This window comes from Oryza glaberrima, chromosome 1 (assembly GCF_000147395.1).
Source record: "Oryza glaberrima chromosome 1, OglaRS2, whole genome shotgun sequence".
Taxonomy (NCBI): domain Eukaryota; kingdom Viridiplantae; phylum Streptophyta; class Magnoliopsida; order Poales; family Poaceae; genus Oryza; species Oryza glaberrima.
In genome coordinates this window covers 39,346,942-39,359,260 of record NC_068326.1, presented here as the reverse complement: position 1 = coordinate 39,359,260, position 12,319 = coordinate 39,346,942, and the positions used below count along the sequence as shown (strand labels likewise).

At 43.2% G+C, this 12,319-nt stretch overlaps 2 protein-coding genes across 2 annotated transcripts; both read right to left on the bottom strand.

The window, feature by feature from the left end:
* Nucleotides 1-347: 347 nt before the first annotated feature.
* LOC127760761 (protein FIZZY-RELATED 3) lies at nt 348-3,657 on the bottom strand. The gene is made up of 8 exons (XM_052285063.1): nt 3,024-3,657; nt 2,688-2,915; nt 2,045-2,224; nt 1,652-1,909; nt 1,469-1,570; nt 985-1,047; nt 830-898; nt 348-753 (listed from the first exon to the last, which is right to left on the bottom strand). Exons 1-8 carry the CDS (start codon nt 3,504-3,506, stop codon nt 700-702), a joined length of 1,437 nt encoding a protein of 478 aa, XP_052141023.1. The 5' UTR covers nt 3,507-3,657; the 3' UTR covers nt 348-699.
* Nucleotides 3,658-4,082: 425 nt separating this feature from the next.
* On the bottom strand, nt 4,083-6,363 carry LOC127760770 (probable WRKY transcription factor 49). The gene is made up of 3 exons (XM_052285073.1): nt 5,882-6,363; nt 5,529-5,681; nt 4,083-5,144 (listed from the first exon to the last, which is right to left on the bottom strand). The coding sequence occupies exons 1-3, from the start codon at nt 6,265-6,267 to the stop codon at nt 4,451-4,453; spliced, it is 1,233 nt and encodes a 410-aa protein (XP_052141033.1). The 5' UTR covers nt 6,268-6,363; the 3' UTR covers nt 4,083-4,450.
* Between the last annotated feature and the right edge of the window lie 5,956 nt (nt 6,364-12,319).

The following is a 12,319-nucleotide window of genomic DNA, read 5'->3' as shown; positions in this document are numbered from 1 at the left end:
CAATATCATACTGGCTGGCTGCTTGCTTGCCTGATTTTAATAAGTTTGGACCAGGCTTGGGGTTGCACCGACCATGCTATATGCTGGCTAGCTCTTTTTTCCTTTATGCCGGCTCAAAGGCGTCACCCAAATTCCATCTTACTCCTCTTCATCTCTTTCTCGAGAACGGTCTCAGCATCGGATGCCGTTTACCCGTCTGCACAATGCTGCTTTCAGGAAGCAACAAGAATTATACTACTAGTAAACTGAACAAGAGTACAACTTAACCAGTCTGAATGCAGCATCCTGTGTGGCAAGCTGTTGTTTACAGCTCAAGGCATAAACAAAAAGACTGACAAAGGCTGGCATTTAAGCAACAAACATAATCCAGAGGTTTGATCCATTTTGAAGTCATGAAATGGCCACAAAGTGTGTGAGAATAATACAAGCATATAAGTTTGTGATAAATTACAAGGCCCTTGTTTCTCTGCAATGAAATTCCAAACAAGAAACTAGCCGACTTATGAGCTTCTAATACAAAGAATTGGTTATGTTAATATGAGTTCTTCTCCCTTTCTCTCGATCTCACAGACACACACGCGCACACAAACAATAAATGAATAATTAGGCCTCACAATTTACAAATCGCTGAAGAACTGCACAAGTTCAGAAAATTATGTTTCATACAAACATATGCATTTTCTTTGCCTCCTATTATGGTCACCGTATGTGGCTTCTCGAGAATGACCAGAGCCCAATATCACGAACAGGAGCCTGGTGCAAACAATATGGCAGTTCAAGCTACAAGCCACAAAATAAATAAAATCTGTGTTCAACAATAGATGCCTACCTGTGTCTTCATTGAAGGAAAAATATTCCAAAATCTGAGGGTTTCATCCCCGGCTCCTGTTACTATTGTCTGCAAATGAGTAATATGCATCACTTAGGACGATTCCCAGGAATATTTTTCCGGATACATGATTTGCAGTTTGGAAAAAGTTTTACCTGTCCATCAGGTGACATTGCAAGGTAAAGCACTCGCAGCGTGTGTCCAGTTAGAGTAGCAACCTGTTTATCGAAAACATAAAATACTTAGTGGTACTGCACTAGTGGAAATCTTTCTTGAACAGATATTAAAAATTCAAAGGAATTATTCTACTCTTATCCTTATCTGCAAATACAAATGAAAATAGCCCCCTGTGAAATACTTCACTTGGATTTGCAGCCATACTGATATTGTTCTTTTTAAGCATTACATGCTCGTCAACTATGTTGATACTAAATTCCTTTTAAGCGTTTAAGCAATCCATGAGTCAATGTCTCGGCCCACAGAAAGGAATGAGTTCTTTGGAAACAACCCTAGGAGAAATCAGACACATAACTTCCTCTGCTTTTTTTCACGTTTTTATCCGAATGAGTGATTACTTGATGCACAATTGTCTAACTGGTGAATTAGGAGGCTTGACAGCCCATGGGAATTTAAGCTTACCTTTGACATAGATGGGTACTTCCACACCATGATTTGGTTTTGGGAATACCCATGAGTGCTCACAAGCTCATTTACATTTTTACACCAGGCAAGATTACAAACCTGAAAACAGAAAGCAGCTGGTGAGGATGACAGTAAAAATTCACTGAACTACTTTTTAGAGGCTTGTTCAGAACTACTCGCCTGGCTGCCTGTGTCCACTGAATTCAGCATGTTTCCATTAACCGTGTTCCAGAACCTGATACACCTATCAGCGGTTCCACCACCTGATGCCAGGAGGCCTTGCTGATGTGGTGACCATGCTATTGCTTTAACTGCAGCTGTGTGTTCTGTCAGCCTCAATATCGGCTGCTGCGAACGTTGGTTCCATACTAGCAGCTGATTATCATTTCCACCGGATGCAAGCTCACGGTCGTCGTGCGACCATTTCAGTCCACAGACCTGACCAAAAAAACTGTCACTTGATGCACATACATGGTTCTGAAATCTTACTGTGAGATGGGATGATTTTAACTTGCATAGTTAGTGAGTTATTTTCCAAAAAACCTATGGCTTGGAAGTAGTTAGAAGTCTCACCTCTGATCTGTGCCCTGAGAACTTGCTGATATAGTCACTTGGGACACGGATGTCATGCTGCAATATGTTCTTGTCCCTGCTACCGGAGGACAAGATTCGGGAGCTCCATGCTAATACACCAGTCCGTGTTTGGTGTCCTCCCATGTTCCTAATCCGTTTACAGCGAGAGCTATCCCAAATCTGTTGGAATTTATGTATGCATCAAATTCTCGATAGCCATGAACAAATTCACAGAGTTGAACAAAAACAATAGGCTAATTCAAGTATAGGTAGTTTGAGATTTGCAGACAAAACTGTCGCACACATCCTGGACACATTGAAAGAAGTATGTACGTGTTGTGATAGTGATAGTTAGTACTAGAATCGAATAAAAGTTTAGAGTTTCAGCAATAGGGCTTATGTTTCAAATCTTTACTAGTGTACATCTATCATACGAGATGGTGAACGAAGCGAATTGCATCAGCCCAGGATTCAGGATATTTGGAACAATTGATGTATATAGTTTGTGTAATTGTTGTCATGAAATCTAAAGAGTGTAGAAAACAATTACTACTAAGTACTAGATAGATAAACTGAAGACAATCATATGCTGCAGGCAATTTATTCAGTAGAGAGTAGAGGAGAGGAGATGAGAGGGGGAAACCTGGACATCGCCAAGGCTGGTGCCGATGGCAAGATAGGAGCCTTCTCGGGTCCAGTGCACGGCGCAGACGCTGTCCCTGGGCCCCAAATCGCAGAGCTTGGTGACCTTGCAATTGGAAGCCGACCAGAGGTAGACGCAATTCCCGAGGCCGACGGCGAGCGTGTTCTGCGACGACCAGTCGACAAGATTGAGGTAGAAGTCGTCCTGCAGCGACGGCGCGTCCAGGACCTGAGTTGCGCACGCACACGGATCGGAAACCAAAAGATTGTTTTAGTTGCGCAGTGGGTGTTTGTGGAAATGCCCAAGAAGAGGGAAGAAGGAACGTTGGGAACCCACCTTGTGCGGGGTCTTGGGGACCTTCCTGGGCGGCTTGCGCGGCGTGGAGGATTCAGCGGAGCCGGCGGTGCAGTCGTAGTGGCCGGCGGTGGCGGCGGCGGAGGCGGCGAAGGGCGATTTGGGCGAGGGGTGGTCGGTCTTGAAGCGGAAGAGGTTGGTGTTGGGGGAGGAGGGAGCCGGGGAGGGGGAGTCCGGGCCGAAGATCTCGGCGCGGAGGAGGCGGGAGTAGGGGGCGTCGTCGGTGGTGGAGGAGGGGGAGGCGCGGTCGCGGTCGAGGAGGGCGAAGTTGTGGAGGCGGGAGGAGGAGCGGCAGGGGATGAAGCGGTCGCTGTACGTGGTCTTGGAAGGGGATGGCGTCTTGGGGACGTCGAGGAGGAGGCGGGCCGGGGAGGCGACGGCGGGATCGAGGCGGAGCCCCCCCGCCATCGCCGGCGGCACGTTGAGGCGCGGCGGCGCCGGCTTGGGGGACGCGTCCGTCGCCATCGAGAGAGACTAGGGATCTCTTTCTTGCTCGTCTGCTGCCCCGCCACCCACCGCCGCCGGCACGTCGAGGCTGGATGCGCCGCCGACGACGACAACGACGACGAGGAGGAGGAAGAGGAGCGGAGATGAGGTTGCAACGGTCACTTTGGTTGGAGTGGGCAAGTCGCCTACTTTTTCTAGCACGAGCTGTCTCCCTCTGACTGTGGGCCCCCCACCCGAGTAGCCGTTGTACTCTCTCTGCCATGCGGGCCGGCCCATTAGCATTTCCTTCCTCGCTTTCTTTCTTTAAAGGCCCGTGGAAAAACCAAGCCCATGGATTCGCATTTGTTTTGGGCCGGCCAGATCTTACGTGTATGATATGTTGGGCCAACATGATACTAGGCCCAAACATATAGTACTTTTCTTTTCTTTCAGATGCTACTATTATATTACCACCGAGAAGAGGAAATGTGAACAAGAAAGAATGTGATAGAGGCATTGGATGAGCAATGTGATTTTTTTATTAGCCGCAGAAAATATTGACAGTCCGGGCGATTTAACTCGTGCAATATCTCATCAATATATGATTGATACAAATATAGAGATTATATTAATTATTATTGCATCGCCAATATTTAAGCCAGCCGGCCGGCGAGAGCATCTTATAGCTAGATTTCCATATGACATAGCATAGGATGGATCTACATATACTACTTCTATATACTATACTCTGATGAAGATACATACGTATAGTAGTAGATACAACGTGTACCTTTCGATACGATGCATGGTGGATCAGCTGGAAATTAACAAAAGCAACAACTATACTCTCCGTAGTAGTAATACGTGCTGCACTAGCTACGTACGTACAGTACGCATACATACCTATATATATCTTGTAGTGCTAGATCGACTAGCTAGCTAGCTAGAGAATACTAGATGAAATTTCATTAATTTGAATATAGCTAGAAGATGTTGGAGAGTATGGCCATGTCGATGCAGGGAGACATGGGAGTAGTCCAGCTGGAGACGGAGACGGAGGAGGACGGCGACGCCGACGCCGACGAGCCGTACTCGTTGTCAGAGGTGCAGGTGGTGGCCGGCGAGTAGTAGTAGTTGTTGTTGTTGCAGATGGGCGGCGGCGGGCGGCGGACCAGCAGAGGCACCACGTCCTCCAGTAGCCCGCCGGCGCCGGCGGCCTGCTCGTCGTCGTCCAAGCTCATCATCAAGCCGCTGCTGCTGCTGCCGTTAATATTGTAACAATCATCGGGGGGAGCCTGCACCATCAAGTGATCATCTGCAGCAGGCTGCAGCAGCTGATCATCATCTTGTTGTTGTTGCTGGATGCTGAAGCTCTGCATTATCATCATGGTCGTCATTTCCGGCGGCGGTGGGGGTGGGGGTGGGTCGTCGTGCAGCAGCGGGTGCAGGTGCAGCTTGGGCTTCTTCTTGCAGTTGGTCATCATCTGAGGCTGAGGCTGCAGCTGTTGTTGGGTGGTAGTAGACGACGAGGAGGAAGAAGTGGAGTGGAGGAAGTGAGAGTAGGTGTAGTGCAGGTGGAGACCCTCGTAGGTGACGATCAGAGTGTCGGGTTCGTCCACAGCTCGCTCCACCTGCTTCTTCGCGTTGCACCGCGGATTCGTGCACCGGTAGTAGCTCCTGCATCCATCCCACATACATACACGCGTCCTATATATAAGTTTATTTTTTCTTACTATATGTATGTATGTAATTAACCTAGCAAGAGCTAGTAGCTAATTAAGCAAAGTACTGCAGACGAACAATTAATCGACACGTCTACATGCATGGATACTTGATCTTGTCCTCGATGACAATCAAGGGACGATACATAACTTCACATGCCATTTGAGGCCTAACACTGCACAGCTGGTGTTTAATTAGCTCCCACTTTCCTTAGTTTCATGTATCACTAATTAATTGAGCCGCCTGGTTTGCTAGCTAGCTAGCTAGTAGATGCAAATGTATATGGTATATACTACTATATATATAGAGAGAGAGAGAGAGTAGTACAAATATATATACCTGGGGTTTGGGCTGTTCTTAATGGATTTCTGGCCATACTTTCTCCATTTGTACCCATCATCTGCGAGCCCACCATTATTCCCACAGCTTTTCATCTTCAGTGTGTACTTGTTCTCCATCGTCTTGCTCAACGTCTTCTCCGGCGAGAAAACCCTATATATTTATTCATTCTTTTAATTAATTTTATCATTTTTCCACCAAGTAATATATATATCACTCCTCCCAACGAGCATGTCACAAGTAAATTAAATTACAAGCATGCGCAGGAGTAACATATATATAAGCATGCAGTTAATTAAGCTAGCATATATACATGCATATGTACAAACAGAGACAGAGGTAGCTACACTTACACTGGGCTACAGCTACTTGCAGCGAAATTGTGACCGTCGGCGAGTAGCTGATGGTCGCCGGCGGCGGTGAAGGAGAGAGCGCTCTCGATGTCGCTGATGGTTGGCCCAGAATACACCGTGGAGATGAGCTTGTTCACCATCGACTCCCGCCGCCGCCGCCCGCAAGGAGCCTCCACCTGCAGCTGCTCATCCGCTGCAGCTGCGGCAAAATATTCTCTCTCATCCTCCTCCTCCGCCTCCTTTGAATTGGAATTTGAATTTGAATTGGAATTGGAATTGGAATGCACCGCGGTGGTCTCATCGAGGATCTCCCTCAAGAGCTCCTCTCCGACGACATCGCCGCCGTCGCGCCAATACTCTCTGCTCTCTTGCATCGCACCCTCCATATGATCGACCTAAGCTGCTGCTGCTACTTGCTTAATTCTTCCAAGATAGGATCAGTTTGTTTATATGGAGTATTAACTGGCTGGTTAGCTAGCTAGTGTGTGAGTGTGACTTCATTAATATAATCTACCAACCCAGCCCAGGGTATGCGTGTATATATAGTGAGAGTGAGAGGCCGGAGTTCGATCTCTCTTCATCGTCCCAAAATGACAAATGTACCCCTCATGGTAGCTAGATGGATAGATCGATCGATCGATCGAGTGTTAGCCTGAATTATATGCATGTCTATATACATATATTCACTGATCATTATGTAAACATATAAACATATATTCACTCATGATCACCAAACAGAACAAATTACGTGTTGAAATCGAGAGATGAGTACGCGCGTGTGGTGCAGTTATTAATAATTAAATTAATTCAATCGGTGTAGGTTGAAGCAGGCCAAAATGGATTGAATTGAAAGATGGGTGCAGGTATGTAGTAGGTGACCTTTGATTGAGATTTTGATATCCCGGCCTGCCCTTAAGTAGTAATAATCCAGCTAGCTAGCTCGATACTATATATGAATATATCGGACGTTTGCAGGATGAAACATCTGGAGATGTGTTTATGCATGTTCAGGAAACTGCATATGTATATTAAGTTCTATATATGTTACTGCCAAGAATTGGCAATCGATGGAACCAACTGACCCAACACAACATATATAATGGTGCAACTAATATGCAATTGTCAACAACTAAAGCTAGCTAGCATCTATGATTGCCAAGAATTGACAATCGATCGATCGAGACTTTTAACCAATGCATGCATGCACCACCTTTTTCCACTAGCTTTTACCCCTGTGCTGCTACTTCTCCTAATTATTCTCTGATCCATTTGAACTGCTCGAATAATTAATTAGTATGCAGCTAGCTAGGGCATGCATGCAGCACTGCCTCCAAACAATCTCTAGTATGTAGCGCGCCCTAATTAAACTATGTATATATGTGGGCGTAGATTAAGCTCTCTGAGACGATATCCTCTTGTTATCTGTATGCCATCCGATGATTATGAAAAAATTTAACAAGATAAATTAATATATGATAGATCACTTTACAAATATACAAGTTAAATTTTAACTTTTACAAGTTAAAAAAAAACTAAACTATGGCAAGTTTACGTATATTATAATGTCAAATATTTTTTAAAATTTGTAGAAGTTAAATTTGATATTTATGTTTGTGGAGTGAGATTTATCACATATTTATCTATCTTATTGAACTTTTTAACAAAATTTCATAATTATTTAAAGATAACATGTAAACAACGAGAAGATATCGCTCCTCGAGTTTCGCCATATATATCAACTATGAAGTATATACTACTACTGTATCTAGAAGCACATATTGTTCACGTCTCTATCGATGGATACGATCGATGGAAATATTCTGCACGCCCAGCGCAACTAATTAATCAACCACCACACTGATAGAACCATGTATATATATGCTGAATATGTGCCCGGAGAAATAACTAATTAAGCGCAAGTTCAGCGGGGCTAGGTATTAGCAGCTGGAAACTATACCTAATCTCATATAATATCCTTGATTTGTCCCCTAAAAAGAGCCCTACAGAGCTGTCGAGACGAAAGAATAAATGCAGGAATGAGGACAAACTATGTTTCTTAATAATTTGATCACTTTGGCCAAACGCAAACATCAGCTAGATTATTGGCATGCGTGCCAATTCAGTACGGAGTACCATGTAAAAGCTCCACCCATCTTCAATATATTCCGGCATCATACATTTGATTATGTAATTGCAATTCTGGCAAAATCTTGAATAATCAGCCTCGTCTCCAAATTAATGTGCAGATCAACGGCATAGTTATACATATTCTTAATTAATTCTTTTGTACTTGTGCATATTGATTAATTGATCCGTGGTGTAAATACTCGATCAAACCTTTGAAACACTGGCGATTAACAAATTCTTAAATGATAAGTTAGAAAATAAATAAACAATTGATGTAAAGTTGCGCGCATAAAAATGGAAAATACTATCATAATGTCATAAACGTATTATATTACTTTATTATGATATAAAATTGATTGTTGAAATTTTACAAGTCCGATCAATATTTTACAAAATATTGAATACTACCTTTGTTTTTTAATATATGATGCCGTTGACTTTTTGATCGATGTTTGACTATTTATCTTATTCAAATTTTTGTGCAAATACAAATATAATAGTTAAATCATACTTTAAATAAACAATAAAAATTATATATTTTTTTATATAAGATGAACGATCAAACGCATCTTAAAAAGTTAACGGCGTCATACATTACGGAGGGAGTATTAATTTATGATCGGCGCGTGAGGAGGGGGGGAGGGGAGAGTTACTGTGTTCGCTAGCTCAGATATTGCCTATTGCATAGGCACAAGGTGAATGATCGATCGATCGAATTGGATAGAAGTATGTAGGATTCATATGCCACTAGTTCTTGTGATTCTGTGAAGGAAGCTGATGAGCTAGCTATCTTTATCAGCTACGCTCGTACCAAATCCAACAAAAAAAAAAGTTTGTACGCATGCATGCGCACACCGTCCACGGGAAGAATACAGATCTGCCGCCTTTGGCGTCTTGCGTGCCTTTAATTTGGAGGAGGTTGACTTTTGAGAGGGAGGGCAATTCAATTGGTTGATACTCGTAAAGTAAGTCGTTTTGGACAGCGACACGGTTTACAAAACATAATGTTAACTTCTTTTTTCTATAAAAATATTTATTGAAAAGTAATATATGTGCACTTTTATCAAAGTATTTTTCAAGATAAATCTATTCATATAATTTTTACATTTTTAAACTCAATAATTTAAGAGCTATTCATGATTTATATTTCAAAGGTTTGATTTAAATATTGTTCTAAAGGACTTTATGTGTGAGTATGGAGGAAGTATAATTAGTTAGCAGGGTCATCCATGCATGCATCGTCAGACTCACGTACTGCTGGCCAAGCTAGCTTAATTAATTACTTGTCGATATATATGATCGTTGATGCATGGGCAGTGACGTGCGACTGCATGAATAATTACCAACAAGCTGATCGATTGATCTAGCAGCTGCCATACTGATACTGTACTGCTGCAAATTAATTACTGTGCGTGTAATGGTGAATAAAGAGTTGACTTATAAAGAAGGGTACTGGGCGGGCGGTGGAATGATGAGATTTATAGTAGTAACAGTGAGAGGAGAGCATGCAGTGCAGTGGGGCACTGACGACAGTGGGGAGCAAAGCAACAAGAGGAATTAATTAGGGAGAAGCCATGGGATACGACAAGGGGTTGACCTGCTGCATGCGTAACCTGCTAGCGCTAGCTTGCATGGCTGGCGACCCTGCCTCTGCATGCATGTACTCGCCTCCATTCGATCGATTACCTCGCGTTTGCATGTTACTAGGCGCGCAGTAGCATGCATATTTAGCTCGATCGCTAGCTTAATTTGTCGTGTGCATTGGCCGGGACTGATCTGTGATCCATCCATTCATCTTGACTCTTGAGTCAGATCGAGTCGACACTAGCTAGTACTCATGCATCTTCATCGATCTACTACTTCGTATACTACATCTTTCTCCAAAAAAATTCATTCCTTACATCCCAAGATAAAATTAGTGAAGATGGAAATAGCTAAAATACCCTTAATCATTGAAAAAAATAGTAATAGTGATGGGTAGGTAAAAGGTATATATTAAAGAGATAAAATTTTCTGTTTTACGTGCTGAGGGTAGGTAGTATGGTAAAAGTTAATTTTCTGTAGAACAAAATTTAATCTGAAGTTAATTTTTTTGGATGGAGGGAATACACCATTGGTAATAATATATAATTAAGTTAACCAAGAGATCAGGTCACCTGCATGCATGTATACGTATACTGACCAACCGATCGATCTCAGTCGATCAACAGCAAAGTCAAAGCACTACAAGCTATTGATATTTTCATTTTGAAGGACAGGGTTAAATTAAATTAAGATGGATCGAGATATCGGCGGATCTAACACGACAACGATGAGGGCTCGAGCCTCTACTATGGATAATTATAGGATCATGTGAGTCATCACTAAGAATTTTTTTTTTCATATATATACAAGCAAAGGAAGGGTCATAATTTTATTTATTTTATTTAAAACCCTGCTATTATTTTCTGGATCCGTAACTCATCTAGAGTCAGCTTGCATAGCATATACACGCATGGGGTTTGTTGGCCTTAGCGAGCTGGACCATTCCTGCTTCCTAGCTACATATATATATTGTTGGGTGGTGCGTGCAAAACAGTAGTCCGGAGTAGTGTTACAAGTAAAGACAGTATAGTAGACATAATAGCCAACTAGATCGATCGATCGATATAATTAATGTACAGTGCATACACATAGGGTCAACGCATGCATCACAACGTTAGTACTCTCTTCCTAGTAAAAAGTACCCCTCTCTCTCTCTCTCTCCCTCTCTAAGCAATAAAAAGTACTTGGCATTAGACATTTTTTATGGTCTTCGAGTTATGAATGTAATCAGTATTATTTGATATTAAAAAACAAGTTTATAAGATTATGACGGATATGATTTTCCAAAAACTATTATGAGGGATTCTAAGAAATAATGATAACTGAGGTTTCAAATATTACCAAAATGGAGTATATATAATTCAAAACGTAATAATGTCTTACCAGATCGATGGAGGGGGCGCATAATGTTGTACCGTGGATTGAAATAAGTTCACTTTAGATCTCTCATCTTGACATCGAATTTGAATCGTGTCATTGAACCATAATACTAGATATAATGTGTCCCTTCGATTTGCAATATCGGAGTACCTAAGGTCACATGACTGTAGTGTGCCTAGTTTTAGCAACCCGGCAAAATCAACATGGGCCCCACACGTTAACAACCTAGTCTTCTTCCACCTATCGACCTTGGCGGGATGTCGGGTGGTATGAAGAATGGCGATGGTTGCTAGGAGAGGAATTGGATGGCGGTGTTGTCACTGCGAGCACGAGCAGCCGCCTTGACTCCTCTCTATCCTAACTTGCACTCTATTGGGAGAGAGGAGTCGAGGTGACCGCTTGAGAGCTCCGTGCCGTCGTCGCCCATCTCCTCTCCCGTTGGCTAGCGCTTGCCACCCTTTTCCCCGTTAGCCATTGCCTTAGGTTTGGTGAAATATGGGAAAGAAATGGAAGAAGGGAGAGAGGAAGAGAAGAAGACTAAGCCGCTAACATGAGGGTCCTGCATTGATTAAGCCGGTTGACCATATTTAACTCGCGACTTAAGCCAAAACCTGGTATAATACTACCATTGAGACATCGGATGCTCCGATATTGCAAGTTGGGGGACGTTTTATATCTAGCATTACGGTTTTGGAGGATGGTATTTAAACTGTACGTCACCATGAGGGATTTAAGGTGAACTAATTCCATAAACATATGGCCACGAGGCCCGATAAAAGAAAGAGTACGTCATGGGGCCTACCTCTCCCAAGAGAAAAGCTCATACATCTCGCTCGCTCGGTTTCTTGCGGAGAATGTAATGTTTGGGGGCTTTGGGCCCAATTTTGATCGCAAGCAGTTGCGGGCGGCGAAACGATTTCCGTGTGGTGTCCTGGCCCACTCAGATTGACGGGCCGAATTTTTGCTTTGATGCTCCGCCTAGGGGTGAGCGATGGATGGGCCAAGTAATCTGTTGGGCGAAAGGTGCATGCAAGGGCCCATTTCGTGTTGGTGAGCTAGCTGTTGCTGCTTCTTCTTCTTCCTCTTGGTCGTCGTCGTCGTCGTCGTCGTCATCGCTTGGATGTACCAAACTCAAGCTGTAGAGAAAAACGATATCGATCAGGCCGGTGAAACTTGGTTTTTAGATGAAGGACGTAACTAATATTCAGTTGGTTTAATAATTAATTAACGTGGTCTTTCTTTCACTAGCTAAGCTTGAGAAGGAAAAAAGAAGAAGAAGGGGGGCGTACTCCAGTGTACTACAGGGCAGGGAAAATAAAGATGCATGCAAGCATGTGTCAGCCAAAT